General features: G+C 42.0%; 1 protein-coding gene across 1 annotated transcript in view; it reads right to left on the bottom strand.

The window, feature by feature from the left end:
- Window positions 1-244: 244 nt before the first annotated feature.
- LOC115595376 (voltage-dependent calcium channel subunit alpha-2/delta-1) overlaps window positions 245-27,660 on the bottom strand; it is a 100,768-nt gene continuing 73,352 nt past the window's right edge. Inside the window, 18 exon segments of the mRNA XM_075488195.1 lie at window positions 245-6,060; window positions 6,917-7,008; window positions 8,825-8,907; window positions 10,267-10,379; window positions 11,149-11,275; window positions 15,267-15,322; window positions 15,619-15,671; window positions 16,828-16,980; window positions 19,844-19,915; window positions 20,013-20,051; window positions 20,133-20,200; window positions 20,721-20,792; window positions 20,895-21,007; window positions 22,669-22,731; window positions 22,972-23,056; window positions 25,284-25,387; window positions 26,211-26,271; window positions 26,757-26,765. Of these exon segments, the coding sequence (XP_075344310.1) occupies window positions 6,024-6,060; window positions 6,917-7,008; window positions 8,825-8,907; window positions 10,267-10,379; window positions 11,149-11,275; window positions 15,267-15,322; window positions 15,619-15,671; window positions 16,828-16,980; window positions 19,844-19,915; window positions 20,013-20,051; window positions 20,133-20,200; window positions 20,721-20,792; window positions 20,895-21,007; window positions 22,669-22,731; window positions 22,972-23,056; window positions 25,284-25,387; window positions 26,211-26,271; window positions 26,757-26,765 (1,400 nt within the window). The 3' untranslated portion in view covers window positions 245-6,023.

The following is a 27,660-nucleotide window of genomic DNA, read 5'->3' as shown; positions in this document are numbered from 1 at the left end:
CGTTTCTTTTCCTGGACAGTGTTGATTTTGGCCGGACGTCAGTTTCTAGATGTTGGCTAGACACCGGGAGAGCAGACTCGGGGTGCTTCCTCCTCATTCTCACACACATTTGGATGGGAAATGTGCGCTGGCAATGGGACAGAAGTTAGTAACAGAAATCTGATCCGCTGTGGAAAAAAAACAGACATTTTGCAAGGGAAGGACATCAGCCAGTCGAGAAGTCTAGAAGTAATGCAACAGATAGTAATCATAAACTTTTATTCTGAATATACCTTATTTGCACATGAATAAACACGTTTTTTTTCCTCCCCAGGATTATAAACATTGTTCTTTTTTTCTTTTTTGTTGAGAACAACATCCGTTTTTTTTACAGTTTTTTTTTTTTTTTTTTACAGGACTGATTCTGGAGAATCGATTTCCACTAAAGTGTAACATATTAAAGCACAATCGAGGGAGACTGACAGAGAGGCCCACCGCCAAGTCTTCCCCAACGCGGAGTCTGGCGAGGGGGTGACTCGGTGGACGCTTCCATCAAGAGCCTGCCTTGAAACCGAAAAGGCAGAGAAAGATTGACTGACAGGCCCCCCGCCAATCGTCTGCCAAAGAGTGGCAGCGAAAGGTAACAGACACAAAAAGAAAAAAAACAAAAACACACAGTAAGCAATCCTCAAGATTCCAGAAATGAAAAAGGCCAACTTCACACAGTCCGTACAGAGAGCACCAACAGAATCAAAAAAACACTTCATATCACATCGAGAGAGTATTGTTCCTGAGGTGACAGCATCTGATTTTAGCACTTAAGAGTAGAACGGGACATCTGGACGAGTGTGAAGCTCGCGTTCATCTGTCCAGTGTTTTCTGTGCATTTCTATGCGATTAGGTTAGTTTTCATATCTGTACAATGTACATATCTGCCTCAAGTGACTTTGAGGACCATACCAGTGTTTTCGCAGGTTTATCCTCTTACCTACAATTCACGCATATTTCCAATTTTCTCCGCTACTTTTCAGGCAGCCGTTGACTTCCATTCATTTCTGTACAGCTTAAAATTCAATTGTCCTGACTCCATCTTTGTTAAGTACGGAAGCAGAGAACCGCATTTGCAATTTTTAATCCCGTTATCTTAAGCTCAGATGTTATTTTTTGTTGTTGTTATCTCGTGAAAACAGGCACATTTATACTAAGAAAACAAAATGCCCATTTATCGAGATAATTTATCACTGACTTAATAACATTCATGAGAAGTGAACCACGACGTGCCCACACTACTCTGTGGGCTGGTTCTGGGAGCTTTAAAAGCAAACCACATGAACTTTTAATTAGCTTTTGCCATTTGTTGTTAGAATGTTCGCCCTTGTGATTTGATATGAGGGTATTTACATTATAGCTAATCACTGTACGGGATAGACTTACATGTAGAGGTCAACCTAAAGCATATGTGGTGCCGTCCAGTAGGCTACAACATAAATAACTCTCGTTGGAACAAAGGATTAAAAAGAGGAAACAACCTTTTTCTCTATTTGCAATATTTCCGTAGTTTAGCATGTTATAATTTCCTTTCGTTTTCCTTGTTTTAGTGTTGACCACAGAGAACAGTTGCGGCTGAAGTCATTAGTTTTGCAGGTATGTAGTCCTAAACCAAATCACTGGCCACACTGAAGTACTGACCTGATGACGGCATGAGATTAAAGTCCAAGGATGGTTTAAAAAGTTATTAAAATTCCTACAAATTTCATGGCAATCCCCCCTAAAACCTGGGATATTTCCCTTCAAGGTGCAATATGTAAGTTATTTAGTCAAAAACATTTTTTAAAATTATCAAAAGTTTATCAACAGAACGTGAAAAACTGCTCTTTTGATGTCATGTCATCTATGCAGTGCGTTGCGGAGATTATCCGGCTAGCAGAAGAGAAGTCATTTGTCCATGTCTAGTCCAAAGACACAAAACCCCTCGTGCTCCGAGCTCGCTAAATGCACAGCTAATCGAGCTAACTAGCTAAGATCAGCGACATCTACCTGCAGTTAGAGGCTACTCTGGTGATGTGGAGTCTTTCTTTTTGTTTGGAGTAGACAGCTAGCCAATTCTTACATATTGCACCTTTAAAGCCACAAATCTGAAACTCATGGTGGCGCTACAGTACAACTACCAAAGTCATCAGGACATATGAACGTCTATCCACAGTTTTAATCCATCCACTGACTCACTGACGGGCCGCCTGAGAGGTCTCAAGTATTCATTATTTGGAGTAATCGGTCCAAACTTGCTGAGTCACTGGTATGGCCCTTCATACATTGCTCGAACCAATCAGACACATCGAGTCGTGCATTCAAACATCGCGCTGGCCAATCGGGTTCCTCTTCCCCCAGCTGACTCAGACCAGTGAGGAACCAAATGCTGTCCCCCCAAGAGAAAGGCAGTAGTAGCTGATCATACCATATCATATCATGAACAAACACCTGACACCCAGAATATGATGCTTCCCAACATTACACACTAAAGCAGGAGCACACCGGATATGTTTTTTTTTTTTCTTTTTTTTTTTTTTTTCTTCTTCTTCATCAAATTGTCAGCCACTACCATGCAGCACAGGGAAACGACTTATGAGACCTACATCTTGGTTAAATTGCATAAATGTTGTATTACGATAATAGGTTTCTCCACAAGAGAATAAGAGAGTCCTATATGGCACTTGATATTCTTGAGCATAAATACCGTTAGTTAGTTTCACCACATTGTCTTTAGTTGGAAGATGAAGACGAAGATGAAGAGAGAGAGAGAGAGAGCAAAAAGTGCACCTCAGACCACTTCGAAAGTTATGATGACGTTGATGTTGGCGGAGGAGGCTCGCCACAAAATGAGACCGACAAGACGGCACTCCTCAATCTGACTCAAGAGGAATGCTTATCATTTCAAAACTGACATTTTTTTTGTGTGTTGATACAGTAATTATTTATCAGAAAAGGGAGAGAGAGGGTATTGGTAAATGATGTGGTGCACACAACTTAAGAGATTTCTGTGTTTTTTTTTTCACTTCCCCACAGAATTAACGTAGTTTCCTGCAAACATGCGTCACTGTTTATTCGACTCATTCAAAAAATAAAAAAAGATGAACTTAGTGGTTTTGTCTTTCGTGCCATTTGTAACATGCCAAGTCCCCAATTTACTTCCTTTGTTGGCGTTGTGATTTGAAACAGTTGAAATTGGAAATGTACAACAGTGGCTTTGAGTGAAATTTGGTGATTTGGAGTGGCTATTCCGCAGTAAAACCATGAAGTTCATCCGTAAGCAGCTGAAAAATATTGGCAACCGTTTCAGTCTTCTCTGTGTGAGGTATCGCAAAAACAACTAAACGTACATGTGAATCATTTTAGCCTGCGATTGTCAGTTCTTGTCCGGAACCAAAAAAAAGCGGCGACATAATGATAACATTGTGGGATTGTTCAATGACAGCCGTGACAAACAAGCGCCAACTGCAGCTGGTTAAAGTAATTATATGATTTTTATATTACACAATCACACAAGTTTTCTGCTGGACAGATCATTTCCTGCCTCAATAAATGTGTCTCGTATTCCTCAATACATGCAGATATGCGTGTCAACGAACAACAACAAAGTGAAAGCATGTCCTGGATTTGTATTTTCATCGAGAAATCAACAAAGTGAGTTATTCACTTGCGCCCTTGCCCACAGAAGTATTATCACATGGAGATTTAGCGGCTTAAATTGTCCAGATTTGTTCCTGCAAAATGTGTTATGTGTTATTCTCTTCTATAATTATTGTGGCAGATGAGGTTTGCTCTGCAGAAGTGGCTGTGTAGCACATTCTTTCATAGAAACTTGACTGTTTTGCGCTCTGGCCAACAAGATGACACTATTTAAAGGAGACTTTATGCTGATTTTCAAAGTAACTTATAATGTTATAATTTCTTTAATAATAATAATAATAATAATAATAATAATGTATCAATTTTAATTAAGGTTTCTACTGGAATCAGTTTACATGCTTTGGTGTAAATGAAAACACATCAGTTTTACTCCTGTCTCCTTAAGGCCCCTCCTCCCAAATACCCAGTCTCCTCTGATTGGTCAGCTCACACACGCCTGAGCCAGCTGTGCTAAATCAATTCCTACGTTCCAAACTAGCCGCCAGGCATAAATAATGCAAATGTGTGACCTTGTGTGATGGGAGTTTAGGCGGGACGAGTGATGAGAGGTTTAAGGAGCAGTGTTTTCTGTGGGAGGGAGGAGCTTCTGTTGGTGCGGACCTTGACCTAAACTTTCAAGACCTTGCTACATGCACAAGAACCTTTACAAAACACTGAAAAAAAATGTAAAACAAAAAAGCATTATAGGTCTCCTTTAAATTAAACAATCAACAGAGAATCATCCGTCAGTTTTCACACTTAAGCTCGGTTGTTTTGTGTATGTAACTGGAACTGGAAAAATAAAGCACACAAAATGAACCAAGATGAACCGACATTGATTAAAATAAATACAGCAGTAGACAGGATCATCAGCGTGGACTGAGTGCAGTGATTTCTGCTGGGTTGATATCATACCACAGTATAAGACACTGAAAGAGGGAACCTCGCTACTACACGGACGGAGAGGTTGTTCTTCAGTCAGGAGATCAAACTGTAAAGACAAATCACAGCTGCACTTTGAAACACAGTGCAGATAGTAGTCATTTAATTCACAAAGTGACAGCAGTGAATACAAATGTATGGGTGTCCTGTTTTGCTGAGCAAAATGTCAAAACACAAATTCTGATACCCTCCTCGTTCGCTCACTTTTGTGAGTTGCGATAAATCAAACAGTAGCGCGCTAGCCACAGCCTGCGAAGCTAAAGGGTTCATCTGAGTCACGCACTCCACATGGCACTCGAGATTTTGTCCAATGAGCATGCATAGGACACCAGCCAGGCTCACCTGGTTAATACGCACTATGGCAACAACGTTTTCATTGGAGCAATCCAACACCAAGGTGGGAAATCCGGATCGTTCACCACTCTCGATCAGAGCTGATGGGTGGCTGATCAGCCACGAAGTTAAAATTCCGTACAGAAGAAGAAGTCGGGCGCTCTGTGGCAGTGGAAGGGGTGGTTTCTGTGCATAAATATGACAATGAACATGATTTCCACACTGCAAATACGGTATCTACATGAAAGAACACCGGGGTGAAAGTAAAACCGTTGTTATGTTGTGAGACACTGTGAAAGCGCTATCTAAAAAGCAGACCGCGACAACATCATCATCAACAACCCAACGGAGGCAAGTGAAGGGCGCGGGCTCCTGATGTAACAGTTTGGCGTATGTTACTGCAATCTTAGCCGAATTCTCAACCACAAAAAATAAATAAATACCTAAAAACTAGCCACGGCAAATCGATTTAAAATAAACGGTGCGCTCGCAAAGGGCAGCGCTGATTCTGGCAGTGGTGAATAAACCTGCTCAACATCTTCAATAAACACCAAGTCCCCCTCTTTGTGATGTGTTTAAAAACCCTCTGATACTATAAGACAGTCCGATCTCTTTCATCAATGACGTCGAGCCAGAGAAAGTTCAGAAGTTGCCAATCAATATTAATCTCTGGATTCCCTCTGATCTCAGCTGGCAGGGGGGGGGGGGACCACTGACCGGATGAACAACAGCCGAAGCTCAAGTTCTTTCTTATCTTTCTTCCAACAGTCACTTCTTTCTTCACTTGTTCCCCTCGCGTCTGGTGAAATCGCTTCGAGTGACCCCTGAAAATGAACGTGTCAAAAGAAGAGACAGGCGGAGTGTGGGCCTCACAGGTTGTTTTTTTTCTTTTTTTTGTTTGTTACAAGCGCTTCTCGTCCGCGTTCATCGTTTTCGGTGGCAGCGTTGCATGCTGGTTGCCATCTGGGAGATAACCGAGGGAGGGAGAGAGGGTGTGATCAGGATGTTTTTCGGAGGTCATGATGGGATGGCGTGGTGTCTGGAGCCGGTCAACACCCAGAGGAGCACCAGCTGAAGGGCCACCATTAGCCAGAGTGAGGGGCTCAGACCGGATGCACCGCCACAGTCAGGGTCCTCCTCCTGGTGCCGAGCAGGGAGGGACAGAAAGTGAAGTTAGCGATTGTTAAAGCCAACACATCACACATATCATACATACATATCATAATAACTCTATGTTGTTTTTTTGTTGTTATCTGTACTGTATGTCCACTATCTGTATTTGTTGACCCTCGTGGTGTGATGTACTTGTCCCCCATGTCACCTTGTCTTTCACCTAATTTCACCAATAAAGAAAAAATAAATAATAATAAAAAATAAAAAAAAAGTCAACACATCACACACTAAAGGCTTCAAAACTTCTTTTTAAGACTTGACTGGAAAACTCTGAGCCATTACTGATTGGATACTCGCACTCTCTCTGTGAATTTTTGCGTCTGGAGAAGGAAAGAATGTCTTTCCTTGATTTGCTCACCGAGAGGGAAAATGTTGAGAATCATTAAAAGAGACGTCGGAGCGTCTGGATGCAAATGACAAGTGAGCGATCTGTTTAAGCTAACGTCTGGCCACATCAGCGATCAGATGTCAGCAGAGATCGACACTTGGAGCCTATTGCCTGAGACGGACGATGATGGATGGGGAAAGATGCAAAGAGCGTGGCTTGAAGAACAAAGTCAGGTGGGATGGAGAGCATGTTGGCGAGCGGTGTGTGTGAGAGAGGTAAGCTGGGGGGAGGTGGAGACAGATGGCGGCAGAACACGAGAAAGAGGATGGACGGGTAAGGAAACGGTGGGAAAAGACGCGAAGTAGTGGAACAAAGCGGAGATGCGGGGAAAAAAGGAGGCGAGAAGGTGAGAGAAGTACACAAGGGTCACAATTGGGGGACAAGACAGTGGTATAAATGAATGAAAGAGAAAAGAGCTAGCGTTATGGGACTGACCCGAGACAGCACATGAACAGTGGCAGCAGTAACATGAGCAGAGAGGAGGCCAATGGGGAGCCTGCGCTCCTCCTTCGGCACATGGCCTCATCCTAACCATCAACAGCCAATCACAGAGCGGGAAACAGAGAGAGAAAACAGAGAGAGAGAGAGAGAGAGAGAGAGTCATGCAGCAAAAAGGTCCACACCGTTAGCAAGAAGTTAGAAAAGCAAAAAACATGAGCAAGAAAATTAGTTTCAACAATTACAGTAGTACAACAAAGATGCATTCACTTGCGAGATAAAGAATGTGAGAGAAAGAGTTAGTGTGTGTGCGTGTGTGTGTGCGCGCGCGTAAGTGTGCAAGACAGTGCAGGCGTAAGAGTTAATTCATAAAGCCGACAAACTTTGACACTGGAAAAAGACTATAGAGTGAAAACAAACAGAGCATTCAAGCGCAGAGGTTTCACACGCAGAGACTCATCAAGATGTTTGTTTAGCTTAGTCATTCATAGTGGAGCGACGACCCGCTGTTTGTCTCCGCGTGGGAAATCTGCGCACGTACGGCTTTTCCGGGGGATTGCAACAACACACACACAAAAAAAAGAGAGAGATGACATGCACCATGTAAAGATATTAGTGATGGAAAGGTGCCATGAGTAGAATTTCCTCGCTGATATACTGTTTCCATAACAGGAGCACGGCTTAAGGATCTTTGGGCTCCGGCCAGCGGGGCTAAAAATCCGACTGAAGCCCTCCCTTAATTTTTTATTGGTCCCTAACATGTTGCTGTTGCGTCTCCTTAGGTGAAGCGTCAAAACAGATCGAGTTTGTTTCATCTGGAGTATACATTTGGAGGGAATAATGAATAAAAAAGATACGAAAAATGCTCCCAATAGCCGGCTCTTGGATGATACACACTTCACATTAATATCACAATAAATTACCGCAACAACCTTGATAACATTTAATGTATTAACACAATATTGCCTCTCTTCATATTTCAGTCTGACCCGTTGAAAAGATTTGATTTGTTGGTTGAACGGTTACGTGTTAGCGGACGCTAATCAATATATTTACATTAACAATGGGTCAAATGACCCTGTGCTATGTGAAATGGGTCAAAACCCTGTAGAGGATTATCGCCCGACTGCAGTTCCCTCAAGCCGTTTTTAACATCTTTCATCTTATTCTTTTGTTTTTTTACAGCCTGCAGCTTTAACTGCCCTCATCGATCACATCTCAAGCAGCACGAGGCAGCTGTTTTCGGCAAAAAAAACAACAAAGAACTATTGTACGCTACTTGCCGAGCGCCAAACATCTGAAAAACACAGTTAGTGACGAGCTTGGTCAACAAAGTCTAGCATTTAGCGGCAAGAAGCCAAAAAAAAGTTAAAGAAATTGTGAATATTTGACTCCCATTCACAGGGGTGACCACACCGCTCCAAATAAACGCTTTTATTGTGAGTAAACAGGCAACCTCATGAGTCGGGGTTGAATTTTCATGCAGTGGCCCAAGCAGGCAAAAAAGTCTAACACGGGGCTTTAATTCTATTGGATTCAGTAGATTTATCCTGTTTATTGTCCGAGATGTGTTAGGGTTGGATCAACAGATGATTATCACAGAACTGCCAGCGCCGAAGTACTGAGAAATGCTCTGTTTCGCAAGCTGTAGCCAGGCCCAAATTGTCCTTGGCGTTAAACCCGAATGATTTTAGCAGTGAAACCCAAAACAGTAGCCCCGGGGCAGACGCTTTACTTCCAATGGCTTTTGCTGATTTCAGGCTCGATTTCAGACAAAATTTCTGCAATTCTTACGAGACTATTAAAGCAGGAATGGTACGTGAAACCCTACACAGAGCACCCTCGGCAACACATTTTGCGCAGTTAAAAATGTTGAGCAGCCCCGGTCTGATGAAAACGACTTACATGTTCGGTGTTATCAAAACAGACCGCAGGCCCTTTTCTGTAACGAGGGTTGTTTGACAGTATACACGGATCAGGGCCCTCAGCTGGATGAGTGTAGTCAGGAACATGACAGTTTCTGGGTGATTAGTAATGGCAGCAACAAATTATCCCTTTGTAAGTAGACATTTATATGTTTATTACACCATGGGAAGTTCTTGAACATAACACTTTCATTGATTGAATCACTATGATGTATCATATTACTGTCCAAATCGAGCGCATCCAACATCATTCTGCAATGACTATAAAACTTTTGGATTTCAAGCACATTGCTCGATGAAATGGCCGTCAGTGTGTTTTCCAAGAGGCCTAATCTGTAATTGACAACAGCCTTGTGTGCTGGAGAGACCATGACAATTTGTTTGTAAGCTATTCATCAGACATATTCAGCACTACCATCTGCTTTGCAGACACAGGGAGAGAAACCCAGTGTGTTTGTGTACTGAGTTCCGGGCAAGTTTTAAATGTCAACTACCATGGAAATGGTGGTTATTGAGAATTAGGCTTCATGAGGAACAGCCGCTAACAGAAGCACGACCAAAAAAACATATTCTGTGACTCTCTCTATGTAGCCCATGTCTCCAATGCGTTATAACACACTATGATAATACTGTTATGTGTTATACGTTAAAATGTACATATAGCACTCGTGAATATTCACAGTGCTTTGCAAAAATAATCAACTCATTATTACACCAGTGTCTATAATGCATTATAAACATAAGTGAATTAGTGAATAGATTACTGACTCTTTTTCACTTAACATAAAGCAAACAATGACCATTTATAGCTACTTTTAACCAGCTTGTAATGTGTTGCAGAGGGATTCATTAGTTTACTTAAAACACTCAGGGGCCACATACAGTAATCTCTAATCACATTATAATACATAGTGTTATGATTATCGTTATAAAGCATACTGAAACACTCTGTAACACATTATAAGAATGTTTTTAATGGATTGTTAACCAGCAGCATCATAAGTAGTTATGATTATTGATATAAAGCATTATGTGTATTATTAAGTGCTCATAACCTATTATAAAGACACTCTATAATGATTTTTTTAGGTTTTTTTTTAGATGAAAATCAAGAACGTACAGAATATCCTCAGACAAAAAGACTACAAGTGAAATAAAAACAATTTCGCGTGGAAATTATTCTTTTTTTTGTTTTTGAACTGAATTGAATGAATTATAAGTATGTTCGTCATAGTGCAGTATAGACACAGGCCTCATGGAAAGCGCTGGTGAATATTCTGCTGTCGTCAGCAGACATTGTCATAATTAGCCTTCGTCCACTGTTATCTTGTCAAAAACATCCACTTTTGAAAAACATCTGTTCGCTGGATCAAAACGCTCGTGCTCTGTGCCAGATGACAGCTGCATCAGCCAAAAGGATACACGGCTTTTCTTCCTGCGTTATCGGCTTGCTGGTACAGGCCAAGCATGAGCCTCTATTATCAGCGATGATAAAGACCAGGTTCGTCCTGGGCAGCTTTTCCGCGTGGTACATCCTGGAGAGGAGCAGACACAAGAGAGACACAAGAAGAGTTGTTGACACACGGGCTGGGGTCCAGGAAAGATGGAGATACAATTTCACCGAGACATGCTTCCAAGAGATAGAGTAGGAAGTTGAATATTTAACCAGAAGACGAAAATTGATTGTGTAACTGCTGCATAACAGAGGACACCAATTATTTCACATACACGGCTAAGCAAACACTCTTGTAATCCTTGACACAATGAAAAGCACACCGTGGATCGCTCAGTCGAGTCTATTCCCGAGGGGGGACGCGAACCTGCTGTGCCACCCCACCTCCAAGACCTTTACTGAGTCCCACATGTCGCTGGTGCACAAATGATTTTCTCTGCCTTTTTTTTTTTTTTTTTTTTTTTTTTTTATGGCGGTCGTTAAAAAGAAACGTGTGTGCTGCTAATGTGCAGGAACACCGCGCGGCATGCGGGCAGGCACTCCATTAGCCGGCACGAGGGGGCCTTAAAATGGCGTATGTACACACACATCTGCACAATCACACACGCGCGTGCCAAGACGGTGGTCCACACTGGTGACTTAACTTCACCTTCATGGCATGTGAATTTTTACAGCCCTCTCTTAGCACCGCCTCTGGGGACTTCATTTGTGTCTTATGGATGCAAAGGAATGGCTGCAGGTCAGGCAAAGTGCTGCGGACCCTAATGTATCCTCCATCATCTGCAGTACGTGCCCGGTGTGTCGCTGAGAAGGAGTGGGTGTTTTTTTTTTTTGTTTGTTTGTTTTTTTACCTGGAGCAGTTCAAACAGTCGATTTTGCCAGCGAACGTCACCCGGTCGTCGGCGAAGAAGTACTGTGTCTGCTCGGTGATGCAGGCCTGTTTGTGCTTGCCGTCCGACATCTCGTCCTCCATCTCGGCTGCGGGATGACATCAGGTGCATTCGCGTGAACAGACGCTTCAAAAATATACACATCTGACACCAGAACAGTTGAATCATTACAAGTGTAACACTGAGAAAATGTACTGGCGTGTGCCGTGTAGGTGTTTTTGTACTGAACAACTTAAAGCAGCTTCAATTGTTGTTTGCCCATTTAGCATCAAGAGGGGACGACAATTAGAGTGCAGGAATCTTAGAGCTGGCTGCCTGACACCTGGGGGAGGGCGCCAAAATCGCACAAAAATGCCAGATTCTGTACAATGTTGCTTTAGAGCGTTTAAAAACACAGTATGTAATTTCTGACAGCCTACCTCAAGACCAAGACGTAAGCAGCGTGGGATCATGGGTGTTTTACGTCTCCATCCTGAAGCGACCACCACTGCTAATAAACATCTATATAATGTGACTCGGGCCGAATTGCTCACAGACGAGGCAGCGTGGTAACGTTTCAGCCGCGTCACGTTTCAGCCGCGTCACGTTTCGTCTCGTTCACTACACTTCCTCCCTCACTCTCTGAATTCCCCCATGACCAAATGAAAGGCACCGTTTACAGACCAGAATTAGGATTTTTTTTTCCTGGGTTTGAACATTGCTGGAAACATTTGGGATGATGTAAGAGCACAAGTGTAATGGAAAATTACAAGAGCGAGATCGACAGCAGTGCACACATCACCGTGAGCTTCACTTCACTGGGCAGGATGGCCAGCTGCCGTTCGTGACCTCCCATCCTGCTGAATCTACCGTATTTATATTTCCCAGATCAGTGATGGGCAACTCTTTGCAGTAAAAGAACTTTTTTCTGTACAAACTGTTCACACAAAGGCTGGGAAAAGGGCTTTTATGTCATCTTGCACCCTCAGACTGGATTATGTTGCAATATCCTCCATAATTCAATGTCTTCGGTCGCCTTTAAATCAAACTCTACTAAAGTCTTGAGGACAGAATCGACGGGGCGCCGGTGTTTAAACTGGAATCTTTTACGACACATAGTTTGTACTGCACTTTGTTCTCGGGAACTACAGTGTTGTGTTATTGCTTGTTTTTTATTTTGTGGCTGTTGACAGTCATTTCTTTTTATTTTTGTGCTGCCGCCCAAGTTGGCAGGGACTCCCTTGAAAAGAGATTTGTGATTTCAGTGGGACCTTTTCCCGGGTAAATATTGAAAATTAAATTAAAACATTCCTGGATGTGTAATGTGTATGGAGGACCAAACCTGACATAAGTATAAATAAATAAATAAATAAATAAATGCATAAATAAATACATAAATAAATAAATAAATGCTGAAATAAATGTATAAATAAATAAATGCATAAATAAATACATGCATAAATAAATGAATAAATAAATAAATGCTGAAATAAATGTATAAATAAATAAATAAAAGTATAAATAAAAGAATAAATGCTTTTTATTTATTTATACATTTCTGTTCACCTACATTTATTTATTTCTGTATTTCTGTTCACCTACATTTATTTATTTCTGTATTTCTGTATTTCTGTTCACCTACATATATTTATTTCTGTATTTCTGTGTCCATATGTAAATGAGGAGGTAGGAGGTCCTAACCTCAGTCAAGAGCATGATTGGTCAAATCGGAGAGCCAGACAAAAGCAAACGATTCCTGATCTCAAGCCTCCCTCTCTGTAACGTTGTAAACAGCTCCAGTTAGCTTAATGGCCTCGACCAGTGTGACAGGTTAACTGGCGTTCATTTTAACTTGCGAGGGTCCCAGATGTGCTGGTGGTGTGGTTTGAGAATCCTGTCTGGAGAGCCATGTCCGCTAACCAGGAAAAACATTCTGCTCATCGCTCCAAGTCATGTATACGTGTATTCGTTTTGACGTAGCTTGAACACTTCTATCCACACGGAGAAGCCGGGGCTGCGACTTGCAAACCACTGCTAGACGAGCGCTACAGAGCACAAATCGTCCAAAAGTGCATGTTGTCGGTCTCATATCTTTGTCTTGAATCTCTGTACTCTTAAACAACTCATGTGTGGAACAGTATCAAGCATTTGTTCACGCCGAGCGGCTCGAGAGCGGCGTGGACACCGCTGTTAGCAGTTAGCTGCTAGTTAGCTTTTAGCTGCTCGCTGTAGCGCTAAGAGCGTAGCGTCCGGGTTAACTGTTGACACATGTTACCACCGAGAGTGAGATACATGTCTGGGCTTTCCTATGAACCATTGTCGCTACTGGTGTTTGTATCACAGGTTGATCTGGACGTCACACGATTTGCCACAGCTGATTGACCTGACGCTGAGCTCGGGCTGGATGTCAACGTTCTCTGCAGACTGTTTGACCAGCAGGCTGTATGACAGTGTACAGTTTTCACACTGACTTAGCTTCAGCTTAATAACGATGTATGCGGCTCGGAACGATGGCTTTAAGCGACCATTTGAACAGTGCGGAATGAAAAATACCCGATGGTAACCGGTGTCACAAGGTAGCCTGGACGCTGCGCTACAGCGAGCAGCTAACAGCTAACATAAGAGCTAAAAGGGGTCTCCACTCCGCTCTCGAGCTGCTCGGCGTGAACAAATGCCTCAGCCTGTTCCACCCATGAGTTATTTGAGAGTACAGACATTCACCACAAAGATATGAGACCGACAACATGCACTTTTGGACGATTTGTGCTCTGTAGCGCTCGTCTAGAATACACATATACATGACTTGGAGCGATGAGCAGAATGTTTTTCCTGGTTAGCGGACATGGCTGAGGACCCCTCTCTCTCCAGACGGGATTCTCAAACCACACCACCAGCACACCTGGGACCCTTGCAAGTTAAAATGAACGCCAGTCAAATTCATAACTATACCATAGCTACATGAACAAATGTCAACAACTGCAGCTAACAGTTAGCTGAGCGGGCTTGCTGGTAGCCAGCAACATTCCTGTACAGTGTACAGGAATCAGCGCTGCTAGTAAGGCAGAAGTAGTAGACCCTCATCGAGCACACTCCTGTAACCAATCATGCTCTTGACTGAGGTTAGGACCTCCTACCTCCTCATTTACATATGGACACAGAAATACAGAAATAAATATATGTAGGTGAACAGAAATACAGAAATAAATAAATGTAGGTGAACAGAAATACAGAAATAAATAAATGTAGGTGAACAGAAATGTATAAATAAATAAAAAGCATTTATTCTTTTATTTATACTTTTATTTATTTATTTATACATTTATTTCAGCATTTATTTATTTATTCATTTATTTATGCATGTATTTATTTATGCATTTATTTATTTATACATTTATTTCAGCATTTGTTTATTTATTTATGTATTTATTTATGCATTTATGCATTTATTTATTTATGCATTTATGCATTTATTTATTTATTTATTTATTTATTTATACTTATGTCAGGTTTGGTCCTCCATAAATGTGCAGGTTATAATACGCAGTTGTTTCCATTAGAACAAATGGTCGCCTCCAGTGAATTCAGATTCAGAATTTCAGAGAACGATCTTGCAAAACATGGAGGAATTAAACCCGGGTTTAATCTTCTTCTTTTAATACCAGCAGAGGTTAGCCAGCCAAAAATGTGTTTCGTGTGATCGGCCTGTTATTTTGTTTTGGATCCGCTCATAATCTGCATTTTCACGCACAAAAACAACTGTACATTCGGCGCGTCTGGGTCAGATGTGCAACGTGTTGCGCACATGAAATCCTCTGATGATGAATGGCCGCTCAACTGTTCCTGTGAAACAATATTGTTACTCACGCCATACTCTTGGCATGTGGCGGGCGTTGCGCTAGAATCTCAAGATAAAAGAAACAGTTGGAAAGTAGCGCGCTCAACATCTTTTCAGGCCTCGTCAATGAAACTAAAATGAGCATCGATTACTATTTCGTTTCCATAATGAGGCTATTTTTGGCTGGCTGGAGCTTGATCACGGTTGCACAAAAAAACCTTAAAAGCACTGTTGTTATTCACGTGTCAAATCGACAGGAACTCACCTGCGTCCAGGAAATTGGGGAATGTGATGCTGACCAGTAACTGTTGCAGTATCGACCTGAGAGCGAAAACAAACCCCGGAGATGAAAAGAAAAAAATGTCTGGAACATAATCTACAATAAATAATCTGTGTGAATGCTAATGCATCAATAAATCAAGAGGAGATCAGATGGAATGCTGACTGTCCTGGGAACAATTCAGCTTTTAAACAGATGCTATATGTCCATTCTGGAGGAACAAATCCTTGCCTGCTTTCCAGCAGTATATGAGGACTTAAATGCTTTAATAGTATATATTTTTCTTATTAATCATTTGAAAAACACCATCAGGAAAAAGCTCTAAAGAGGGACTCACCAGGCTGCAGCCGTCGCCCACCATCCTACATTCAACATATCAGCAATTGTGGGCTAAGAGACACAAAGGAAATACAAATTAATATCAGAAAAGGATTTAATCAAGTCCTCAAATCTTTCCGCAAATTCAGTTCTAAAGTGGTTGAGCCAGTCTGAACATCCTGCTGTTTTAACAGAGGCTGCAGACGCCGCAAAGACCAAAAAAGGTCCAGCCATAGACTTTCTTGTCCCTGTCTCTCAGAGCAAATTAGAACACTATCCTCCTCAACAGATGCGCACATAAATATGTAAACAAGGAACCAGTGAGAAAACAAAGCAGCACACGGTTCGAATCAGAGGCAACCAGCATGCTGCTTTGATTACGGCTAGCATGCGAGGGCCTTGTTTTGGTGAATCACGGCTGTGTCCTTTCTCTTCAGCTGATGGCGTGTTGAGTCATCGGGGAGCCTTAACTAACCGTGTTAGAGGCATCGTCTGCTATTGACGGCATCTTTGATCAAGAGATGTCTGCACCTTTCATCTCACCTTGATCACTCGAGCGTGCTGTACACATTTGCGGGAAATTACATGGTTTCCATTTCTACTAATGAGGGGATTTTTTTTTTGCATCTATGAATACCTCGGAGTAGCTTAACCTCTGTCTTAGGCATCAGCTTGTTACCTCTGCTTACCGCTTACCTGTAATTACCCCTCGGCATCCAAAACACATTTTTATCAGCACGGCTGAAACGCCTGCAGACGCGTTTGCGTCATTTTCGCCGTCCATTTTTCCAAGTGATGAAAAACAGCGCCTCTTTCTACATCACTCGCTGTGTTAGCCAAGCATGCTAGACCACCTAATCCTGTTACTGTTACTGCAACTCCCACTCTAACGCTTTCACCATACCCTCTGCTTCCCTTCTCATCTGCTCCATCCAGATTTATGGCTCCCCGGTGACTGAAGGTTAGTGTGTTTGTGTGAGTGCGTGTGTGTGTGTGTGTGTGTGTGTGTATGTGTGTGTGTGAGACCATTTGGAAGCAGGTAAGCATGGCTGCAAATGCATCTGTCTGTGCAGAGAAATTAGTTAATGTATATGTGTGGATATCAAAATGTGTGAACATGCATGTAAGTGTGGGTGTGCACATGTGGGTGGCTTTCTGTGTGTGTATGTGTGTGTGTGTGTGTGTGTTAGTGGTTGTGCGTGAATGGTCTCTGGCTTATGTAACTCACCACGTAGACGGATCGCAGGCCTGCAGCCGCCTTGCTCTCTTTCTTGGGATCACAGGTCGACTGGTAGTCGAAGGTCTTCTTAATGTCGAACAGAGACTCGTTGAGCAGTTCTGCCATGAGGGCCGGGTCGATGATACCGAAGAAGCGCCCGATCTAAGGACAGAAAATGTATCTTTTATAGCACTTTTGTATCACACTTAGCACTGAAACTGTTGAAATAGAGAAAGAACAGAGCCGTACTAGAAAAGCTCCTTAGCATGCTGTGATGAAATGATTCGTTGTCAAGTGGCAAATTCTTATTCACCAACTATCTTGATAATTGATTAATCGTTTGTTTTGTTTTTTATTTGTTTTTTTGTTTATTTTTTAAAGAAAAAGTTATCTAAGTTTTCTGATTCTAGCTTCTAAAATGTGAATATTTCCTTGTGTCTTTAGTCCTTTATGTACAGAAGGATATATGAGGATATATAATGTTTTTGTTGTTAATTGTTTTGTCTCCTGTGTTTATGACTTGATCCTTGGCGAAAAAAAATCTAAACCTTTTTCTTTCATGTACGAGAGTTTGAAAAAAATAATGTTTCTTCGGGAGATTTTTTTTTATTCAGGAGAACTTTTTTTTAAACCAAACAAGTAATTTTAATTTGGGTTTTCTTTCACCTTTTTAACAGCACCATGTATTGAACACATGCCTGCAGTTTCGTCTCGAGGCCACAGGACACAAAAATGCGACTGCTGAGATGATTTTAGCTCTCATCATTCGTTCTGTACATTATTCAAACAAATCCAGATTTGGCATGTTGTCAGGTTGAAGGTTTAGGTAATTATTAGCAAAATGACCACCAGGCAACTAACGTACGGTGAACCTGAGGGCCAATCCAGCCTTGACGATATGTTTAAAAAAGATTTCTAAATATGTTTTTGAATAGAATAGTTTGACGTTTCGGGAAAATATCAGGCACATATATCAGACTGTGCTTGACCTGACAACTTCAACTACAATTTCAGTAACAAGGGTGGGAGAAATGTTTGAACCCTCACTTCGTAGATGACACTGACGAGGTGTTCATTTACAGAGCACCTAAACACTTTTATACAGCCAGCTCCAGATTGTTAAGATTAAAGTCAAACACGTGCACAAAAAACAGTCAAGGACGCGTGTACATGGGTTAAAAGTGTTCAGAGCAAATTTACAAACGCACACCGACATGCACTCAGTAAATCACCCTCGAACCGGGATGATGGACTTCAGTATAATCTGATTAACACAGTCAACCAGGCGGCCATAAATTTTCTACTCAGAGGAAGTAGTATGTCTTGGGCATCTCGGAGGTGTGACATGACCGTGTGCACGGGAGTGTTTAAGTACTTGTGTATCCAGGAGGGAGTGTGTACAGTAAGTGGTGCTCATCTGTGTGTGTGTGTGTCTGCGCTGAGATGATATGTGTGTACGTGTGCGTGAGGAAATACGAACTATCCTTTTTTCCTTCCACTTTGTAAGGTCACCGTTAACAAGCCGTCCTGCGCGTATCCATTCCACTTTGGTCCAACAGCCAAAGGATATATAAATCTTCCAATCTATAAGGTAGAGGGAGCCTTCTCTCCTTTCCCCGTGCAATAACACAAATAATGAATTAACAGTCACAGCCCTGTTGGCTGCAGACTCCCTGAGGGTTTTCGGAGAAAGAAAAGGAATGAGCGAGCGGGAGAAAGACATAAAGCGAGAGAGAAAAGCGAGAAGCTTGTAGAGAGAGAGAGAGAGAGAGAGAGAGAAACGTTGCTCCTGTAGGAAATATGATTGAGGGCACACAGCCTTCTCCAAACAAGGCCTCAGGCCCCTGGGTTTTTAGTGCTGCTGCCAAACTTCAGAGGGCGACTGATTTATCCAGCGCACACCCAGGGCTGATTAGGAAGGAGCCGAGGCCGCATGAAAAAACATTTACTCAGATGACAGCAGGGGCCCGCTCTTAGCATTTAGCATAGGGCGAAGGGAGAAATGTGTGTGCCTACTGTGGATGTGTTTGTGTGTGTCTGTTAATGATATGTAAAGATGGGTCCGACTGTGTTTTGAGAGGCTTCATTCATTTTTTTTTCGGTTAAGGTTGTTGAGGGCCAGTTGAGACGGACTGAAGCTTCACAACAGGTTTGGCTGATCACGTTATATAGATGATTCATCAGAATTGTATGAGTATCCTGAGTTCTTCACATAGAACAAAGTAAACAAAAAAAATCTTAACTCTAGGTCAACTTACTAGCTTTTTCCAGAGCTTTCAACTGCATTTCGCATCTTACTCTAGTGCACGGTGTTCGGTCACAGGATTATATTTCGTCGTGAATGACTCTGATTCCTCCTCATTTGGAAAGCGGTAACAACTGAGCTAACTCCATTTCATTGAGGGTGGGAGACTGCGGACCATGTGCTAGTTGTTTTTTTCAATCAAAAAAATCTTTCTGTCATTTTTATTGCCCAATTTGCTTTTATTTCGCCATCCTTACAGATGGTAGACTCACACAGATCACACGGAACCCTTAATTGGTTTCCAGCAATATCAACACAAAACAAAATTATAGTGTCCTAAAATATGAATATTGGAACCATAAAATAGCTTTCATCAATCCATGATGTCGAGATATTTGGACAAAAACATCCACGTCTGCTCTCTTCTGATTTACAGCACCAAATGCAACTTGTAAATAGGGCCTCCTTTATAAACATTTGATAAGTTATTACTTGCTTTTGGAAAGTAAGCTAACCCATGAGAATTAACTAATGGATTCAAAACAATAAAAAATGCATTATCACCTCTGCCAAGATTGTTATACTTTTTGTTACGTTTGTTTGTTCGCCTGTTCGTTTGTTTGTCAGATGGACTACACATACACATATTGTCAACATATAGTGCATGCATTATACCTATAAAAGCAATGGCATTTGATGTATCAATCATTAACACTGAATATCAGTTGCCCTGCCTTGGTCTTTAGTATTTGTGAGTGAGAATAAAACACTGAGACCCACCTGAGAAATATCATCATCTTGATTGGACATCACCAGGAAGCCCCCGTCATCCAGAATGGAACAGTCTACATTCTGGAATCACAGAGAGATTAAACCAGCGCTGCATGCTGACGACTCTTGTCCACAAGTAATAGCTCAAAACATAAAAATATGCAATTAAACGTCTTACCTTACTGTTTCGCTCGCAGTCACAGATCTCATCATTGCACTAAAAACACAACAGAGCAATGATGAAGAGTGCGTGTCCTTGTGCAAACTGTATGTGCCATGCAGGTAGAGCTCTACTCACATCCATCCTGTAGGTGGTGTTGATAAAGCTCGCCATCCAGGCACTGATGTCCAACTTCACGCCGACCACTGAGATCAAACACAAAAAGCCAGACATCCTAGATCATGTTGGACCTCCGCGTCAACTTTACTCTCTGAACTTTTTTGAAAACGCAAACTTGGCCAATGATCACAGGAGACCAGACAACTTGATGTGTGGTTTGCGTGTGTGTGTGTGTGTGTTTGTGTGTATATGTCAGAGTGAGTGGGAGAAATAGACAAATGAGGAGTAGCGGCCTGTAAATATGAGCCGATCTGTGTGTGTGTGTGTGTGTGTGTGTGTGTGTGTGTGTGTGTGTGTGTGTGTGTGTTTCAGACTCTATAAAGGCATGAACCGGGTTAAGGCTATAGGGTTGCAAATGTAGGTGTGTAAATAAGAGACGTAGCTGTAAGTGTGTTTACATGTCGGTGACAGATTGAGAGGGACAACCTGAGGAATGAGAGGCGTAAATGTGTAAACACAAGCCCCTTTCTCTGTGTGTGTGTGTGTGTGTGTGTGTGTGTGTGTGTGTGTGTGTGTGTGTGTGTGTGTGTGTGACTGTGTCCTTACCAGCTGGCTTGAGTGCGATACCATTTGTCTCGATGTGTACCGCTTTGCTCACCAGGATCGAGTCGTCACTCGCTGCAAAAAAACATAATAAAGGGAATGTTTAGGTGCAAACACACTGAGACACAGGGAAACACACACACACACGCACAGGCACGCGTGTCGGCCTTCACTCACAGTTCTCTTTTGTGTAGGGAGTTGGAGTGAAGATGTACAGGTCGTTATCCAAACTCCGCTTGTAGAAGCTCGACTCGTACGTCTCTGCGTCTTCTTTCCAGGACAGCCCAGCACTGCCATACACGTTCATACAAAACAACACACACACACACACACACACACACACACACACACACACACACACACACACACACACAATTCATGATCCTTTTAGATCTATAGACCATTTGTAATATGCATGACTTTGTTATGTTCTAGTTGCAATTATTGATGCACTCCGATCTAATAATCAACTATAAATACGTTAGAGCCCCTTCAGTCAGGCTAATAGGAGTAATTTAATCAGAACTTCAAACTTCACTTATTAAGGTAGTTATCGATGTGCTGACTGCTGGCAAATGCTGGCAACTGTTGTCCTGCGTCAAACCCAATAGTCCAGATTGACGTGTGCCTTGCCCTCAACACCACAATCTTTCACACAAAGACTGTGCAAATAAGTAGCAACAAAGACCATTCTTTGAAATGTGTTTTGTGTGTGTTCACACCAGACCACATAATGGAGGCCCCGGTGTGGGATTTTGGTTGGCATGCCAGAAGAGCTGTGATGTTTGTGATATGTAAGTCTAGTGTGACGTTTACATACTTGTTGGACAGCGCTTTCTAAACAATAACACAGGCATACAATTGGCAACAACAAACATTTTCCATGTCTGTAGCATTGGGATTGATTGCATCCTCTGCTCAGAGGGTATGGATCTCCCGGACCTCATGTGTCCCCAATTTGAACACAATTTTGGTTGTTTTGTAGTTGCTGGTTGCTGCATCATTTACATCATAGAAGTACGCCGAGTCATTTTAATCAATAGCAGCTTTGGTCGCCATTATCTCTCCCCTGTGGTACCTCCAGAATCTTTACTGGGTTGTTTGTGCTTTCCCCTTATAAACTCCCAACTGCCAACCTCCTTTGTGAAAATGATGCTGGGTTACATTTTTATGCAGCTGATGCTCTTACATACACCCCTGTCTCTCAAGATGATCCTGATCAATTATCTGTGCTTGAAAACTCCCCATATGGTGGCAATCAATGGCTAACTTCACCCTCTCCAAATAACAAAAAATATTGTTCCCAAGGTAAATATATCTGTGTTGTTAAATACCATCTTCTGCCATTATATCTACAATATATCTCAAATATCAGATACTTTGTGACATGTAAGATGCCACTCGTTGACAATCTAAGACATCCAAAACCTTCCCAAGATCCATGCATGAAGATGTTTTCAATTGGGTACCAACTTCTGGTGTCCTGCCCCACCATTTTGGGTGAGAAGTTTGGCACATTGAACCACTGTTGCTTAATATTAAGAAGAACCATTTGAGGTGGTGTCGGTACCTGATTAGAATGGGCCTTGTAGAGGTATTCTAGTCACGTTTCACTAGGAGGATACAGGCCAGGCCCAGACCTCACTGTAAGGATTATATACTGTAATGCTATCTGGACAGGGAGACATTAAAGGATCTCCCAATAGTAATTAGTAGAAGTAGTTAGGGATATAGGGACAAGGGTCCTCAGACTTCTTTGCTTAGCCTGCTCCAACATGACTCAGACTCAAGCAATGGGTGGATAGATTAATGTTCAAAAGAACATAAAGCACTTTGTGGGTTAGCTGTAGCTAACAGACCATTATTCTTTATGAGATAATCCAGAACATACTATCTACTCCTTCCCATGCTTCTAAAAACCCTCTCCCTCCAGGATGATCTTGACAAGTACCTTTTGGGGTAGACCCGTGTGATCCCTCCATCGGTGGCAACAAATCTGGCCAAGACACCATCCCTGACAAGCAGAGAAGATTAAGCTATAAAATATACAGTTACACAAACCTGGACCATGCTTTATGCGTGAATGACATTTATTGGTGATGGTGAAATATTTAGCCATATGCACTCAATTCTTTCACTTGGATATTCATTACCAAATACCAATCAACAAATAACTGACGCTTTTTTTGTTTGTTTTGCTGGATCACGAAAAACAGTCATGGTAAGCTAGGCAACATGTTGGTGCTCCACTTACTGCAACCCGTTAGTTTTCCAAATCTTGATTAGCTCAGAGGTGATGCCAGCATCCAGCAGCAATCTGTTCACCAGCTCCACATTACCTAAACAGAAAAACATCACTTCAGTGTAAACATGTTATATCTGGATACCATTTGTGTGTCTGCTGACTAAATAAAAATGTAAAAGTCAAAGGTGCAATATTTAAGAATAGGATTGTTGAATCAATAGCCCCAACAAAAAGGGGCAGCCCATCACAGGTTTAGTCATAACTGCTGCCAACTGTATGTGCTGTTAGCTAGTTAGCTCACTTAGCTGTTTGCTTGCCGTCGGAGCATTGAGCTTGGAGCACTGGGGATGTGTTGGCGTTTGTGCCACTAACACAGGAGCTTTGATTGGGGACGGTACAGAGCTTAGTTAGCATCTAAACATTGCAACATGACACAGAATGTAGACGTCATGTCAAAACTGTTAGTCCGTCACATTCTGTTGACAATTATAGTTGTCAATGTTTCAACCAAAATTCTGACATATTGCAGCTTTAAAGCTGCTAACTTTCTAAGATGTGATGTTCTCCTTTTGTTTTCCCAGAATTTGTGGCCTGAAAGTTTTGAGAGAACAAGAATCTGCCTGAGGAGCATCAACAGCCAACAAGGAATGAATAATTATGTGAGAAACAAAGAGATGGACAGACATGTAACTCAGATCAGATCCCCAGAGTACATATGATACCAGAAAGACAAAGAAAAAAACAAAATAAGGAAAAATGTGGAATATTTCATCACATTTCAGGGTCCGCAATGAACGAGACAAGGTGGGAATAGGCTCCAACTGACATACTGCACCTAAAAGGTCCAAAATAGAAACTGCTAGGACTGATCTGGTCTGTGAAGAAATGGTTATCTCACAAAAATCTCTTATGCAGTAAGACTGAAAAAGACACAACCTTATGAACCCATTAAAATATGTATTTAAAGTCTGCTATTGGTGAATGTGCCTGATGCTGACGAGGTGTAGCTGGTGGGCTGGTATAGGTGCAACAAATTATTTTTCTAGACATTCAACAAGACCACATGACAAACGTAACAGGCGATAAAAGCCGTTCGCCCATTCTTTTGTCCATGCCCGCCACTTTGAACTCTCCGACGACCCGCTCCAGTCCATTAACATCGAGGCTCGTTGATATAGCCCCACCACCTCCTCCAACCTTTATGACACACCACACACATCAGAGAAAACAGCTGGTGTAACACTTTATTCTACCCCCCCACCCCACCTTCCCTCCTCGTGTGGTGGTTTTCATTAGGGATCCTTTATTGAAGTCAGCCCAGGAATTCCTAATGTACTTCAACTTCTTCGCCACTGCAGTGGCTTAACCAAGTAAACCGTGTAACGATACTCAAGCCGCCAATAGTCCACATGGGCCGTACTCCTCTCTCTCCCTCTCTGAACTCCCTGTGGACTCCATTAAACTAGCAGCTAATAACAGTGAAAGTAATATTTCAATTGGATGCAAAGTTTTATTGATCGTGTTTGAACCAAGTTCTCGTTAAAGTAAACTTAAAGGGAATCTTTTATAAATACCTGAGGACCCTTTTGTTTTACTCAGCGGGCACAATGCATATCAATGAGTGCATGCGAGAAATGGTAAGGATGTTAATGCATTGGTCAGATGTTTGGGAGAAGGTCCGCTGGCCCCTGATTTGTGTTTTATTGCTCCTCTCGTGCTCCTGGCTTGACGTGTCCTGCTCTTTCTCACAAACACACAGTAATTGGATGAGGTCGAGCGGCTATGGGTGGGGTGTGGAAGGCATATTACTGGTGAATATTGTGCGAGTGCGAGCGCGCGTGTGTCACATCTAAGCCGACGTGCCTCACACATGTGCACTCAGGCGTGTGATGGTCAGACTTTTAGAGTTAGCATCAAATGGGTAACACGAACACAGGGGTTCCACATCACAAAGCTTTGCCTGGTCATGCACACCAAACAGCCAGACCTGTATTTCACTGGAAAGAGAGAGACCTCTGGGAATACGTTTCAGTTGACGGTCTTCCATTAAATTTTCAATGCACACCTAATGCTAAGCCAGATGGCTGAGATTCATTCATATATACGTACAACGTCAAATACTGTAAAGCTTAGCAGCTCTTTGTGATGCAAATAAGAGTCTGTAGTGAGAATGAGGTCCAAGTGCCCTGCAGGGTACATTAAAATTAAAAAGGAGACGACTTCCAGTTCTCAAGAAAAAATGTTCAGAGATGATGGCACCAGGAGGATGTAGGTTGGAAAGAGGGCATTTCAGAGAATACTTCCTCGTTTTTGATACTCACACAATGGGTGGTTTGGAGTCTTAGTGTCGATGAAGTCGTTGAAATCCATGAGGAACTCGGTGTTGTTTTTCTTCTTGTCAGGCTTCAAGTCCTTGCAGTACATTCTGTGAGAAGCGAAAGTAATGGAGTAATGAAAAAAAAAGTGAATCACCAGGTTGAAATTTGGCTCTGTACTGAGTCATAGTCATCAGCGGGGGGGTTTCTACAAATCCACTTTCAGTTTCGCGGTCATGATTTAATTCAATTTTGGATTTAAACATTTCTTATTTTGAGCAATGACAGCAACTGTATGCCATAGTTGGACTATCGAGTAGAGATGTAACGTGACGTCACAGTAGCATGCGGTCATATGTAGGGTATTTTTGACTGTCATTGACTGTGGGGGAGAGGATAGCTGTTTTCAGCAACAACCCAATCCAGTAGGTGGGGGAAAAAAGGACTAATAGTGGTTTTCCAACTGCCATTTGACGTCGAAAGTAGAAGAAGACGCAATAAAACAAGCTGAATAAAGCGACACTGTGCCTGACTATTAACTGGGGCTATAGCCATATGCATTTGGGATTTTTGTTCGTCCTGTTGCACCGATGTGTGACACTAAAGAAGAGGTATGTACTGAAACCTGACTTCTGTATACCGTTACACCACAACTATCAGGTCTAGATCTGTCAAAATCAACTGACCATTGTTTTTATGCCCTGACAATTATTTCTATTATAGTTTCAGGTGTAATAACAATATTTCACAAGTCAATTAGGAGCAAACTTTTCAAGACAAACAGAGATGGAGAGTCACTTGATGGCAGAAGTTATACAATCTTGAGTTTCCTCGCTTTTTTTTCCTTTTTTTTTTGCATTTTGCAAGGCATGTGTTTAGAAGAACTCAAAGAAACATAAAATTGTAATCTAAATAAACGTCATGTCATCTTACCTCGGTGCGATAAATGTAAAGCCGTACTCATCGAACTTGTCTGCCAGCAGGCTTTCAGAAACTGGTGGAAGGAATGAAATAGCATGAATTTCCTTCCCCGTGCAGAATAATATCAGACAGGTTAAAATGAAACTGAGGTAATGATTGTATGCAGATGAGATGGTGTTCCACCGGGCAGAATGTGAACACCTGTTGAATATTTAACAGTGCAGCAATAAGATAGAAGTGCTACAGGGATCAAAAACGGAAATGAGTTTTTATCTCTCGACGGACTGAGCAGGGAAGACATTAGCAGCGTAGCTCGACATATTCATCATTAACACATCCCTCCTTTCAAAAAAAGTCATCACACGTCTACAAAACTGGACCAACTTAAGTAAAAATTACAGAAAGGTAACACTGTAAATAATACAGTCATACACAAACAGCTAGAAATCAGGTAAAATAAGAAGGACCAGAACAGACTTGGCCAGACATGCTGGGTAACGGACCCACAAGGCTCAAGAACACGAGGAGAGAGATGAAAGTAAAGGAAAAAATACTTGCCATTTTTCCCTGGAGTGGAAAAAAATCCCAGCAGAGAGAAAGGGAGCGAACGACAGAATCATCCCCCAGGGAGGAAAAGACGAGAGGGAAAAGAAGGGGGGGGGGGGAGAGGAAAAAAGGCAGGGTAAAACCACAGGGGTCAAAGGTGACACAATATTTTATTCACAGAACAAGTCCTGAATAGAAATATTGGATTCCAAACTAAAGGATTGAGGCCTTTGGATGTAAATGGAGACAGTGAGCAGAGAGAGGCTTACGATGCGGTCAGATGGTTTTTAAAAGTTGTGATTTGGATGTGCTTTTAGCGTTAGTATTAGCATTCTTTTGGTGATAGAGTGGCTGCACTCACTCCAGTGCATTTGCATTACAATGCAGCACGCAGGAATATCAACCACAGCTCGTAACCTTAACGCTCCTCTGACATTCTCCAAAGCATGTCGTGTCGACAGTTGATTATACTGTACAGCAACATTTCTCATGACGACATGGGCTACTCCTTGTCCTCTTCGGTGGTCGTGATTGGAAAATAATTGCACCCATGTGCTTTTTCTTTGATATTCGGTCACCACTTACTAATCCAACAAAGTATCTAGTAATGATGGATAGCAGGGAGATTTGGAGAGTGACGACTGCTTATATTTTCTGCTGTTTCGCACGCCTTTTCACACTGATGATGACAGTTTTGCGAAAAAACTGAATCGCTGCGATATCTAAGGTGCGCGGCTTGATTTCTTTCCAAGATTTGAACTGCCTTCAGGATTAATCAGTCTCACGCGTAGAAACATGTAAGACAAGAACCAGCATTGACAAATAGATGTGGGAAACGAAGACGTGATACATTTTTCACAAGTTCTCTTGGCTTTTTAAAAGAACGCTTATATCCACCATCTGAGTATGAAAACGA

Source organism: Sparus aurata, chromosome 14 (assembly GCF_900880675.1).
Source record: "Sparus aurata chromosome 14, fSpaAur1.1, whole genome shotgun sequence".
NCBI classification, from domain to species: domain Eukaryota; kingdom Metazoa; phylum Chordata; class Actinopteri; order Spariformes; family Sparidae; genus Sparus; species Sparus aurata.
The sequence above is the reverse complement of the archived record's forward strand: the minus strand, read 5'-3'. Positions and strand labels throughout refer to the sequence as shown.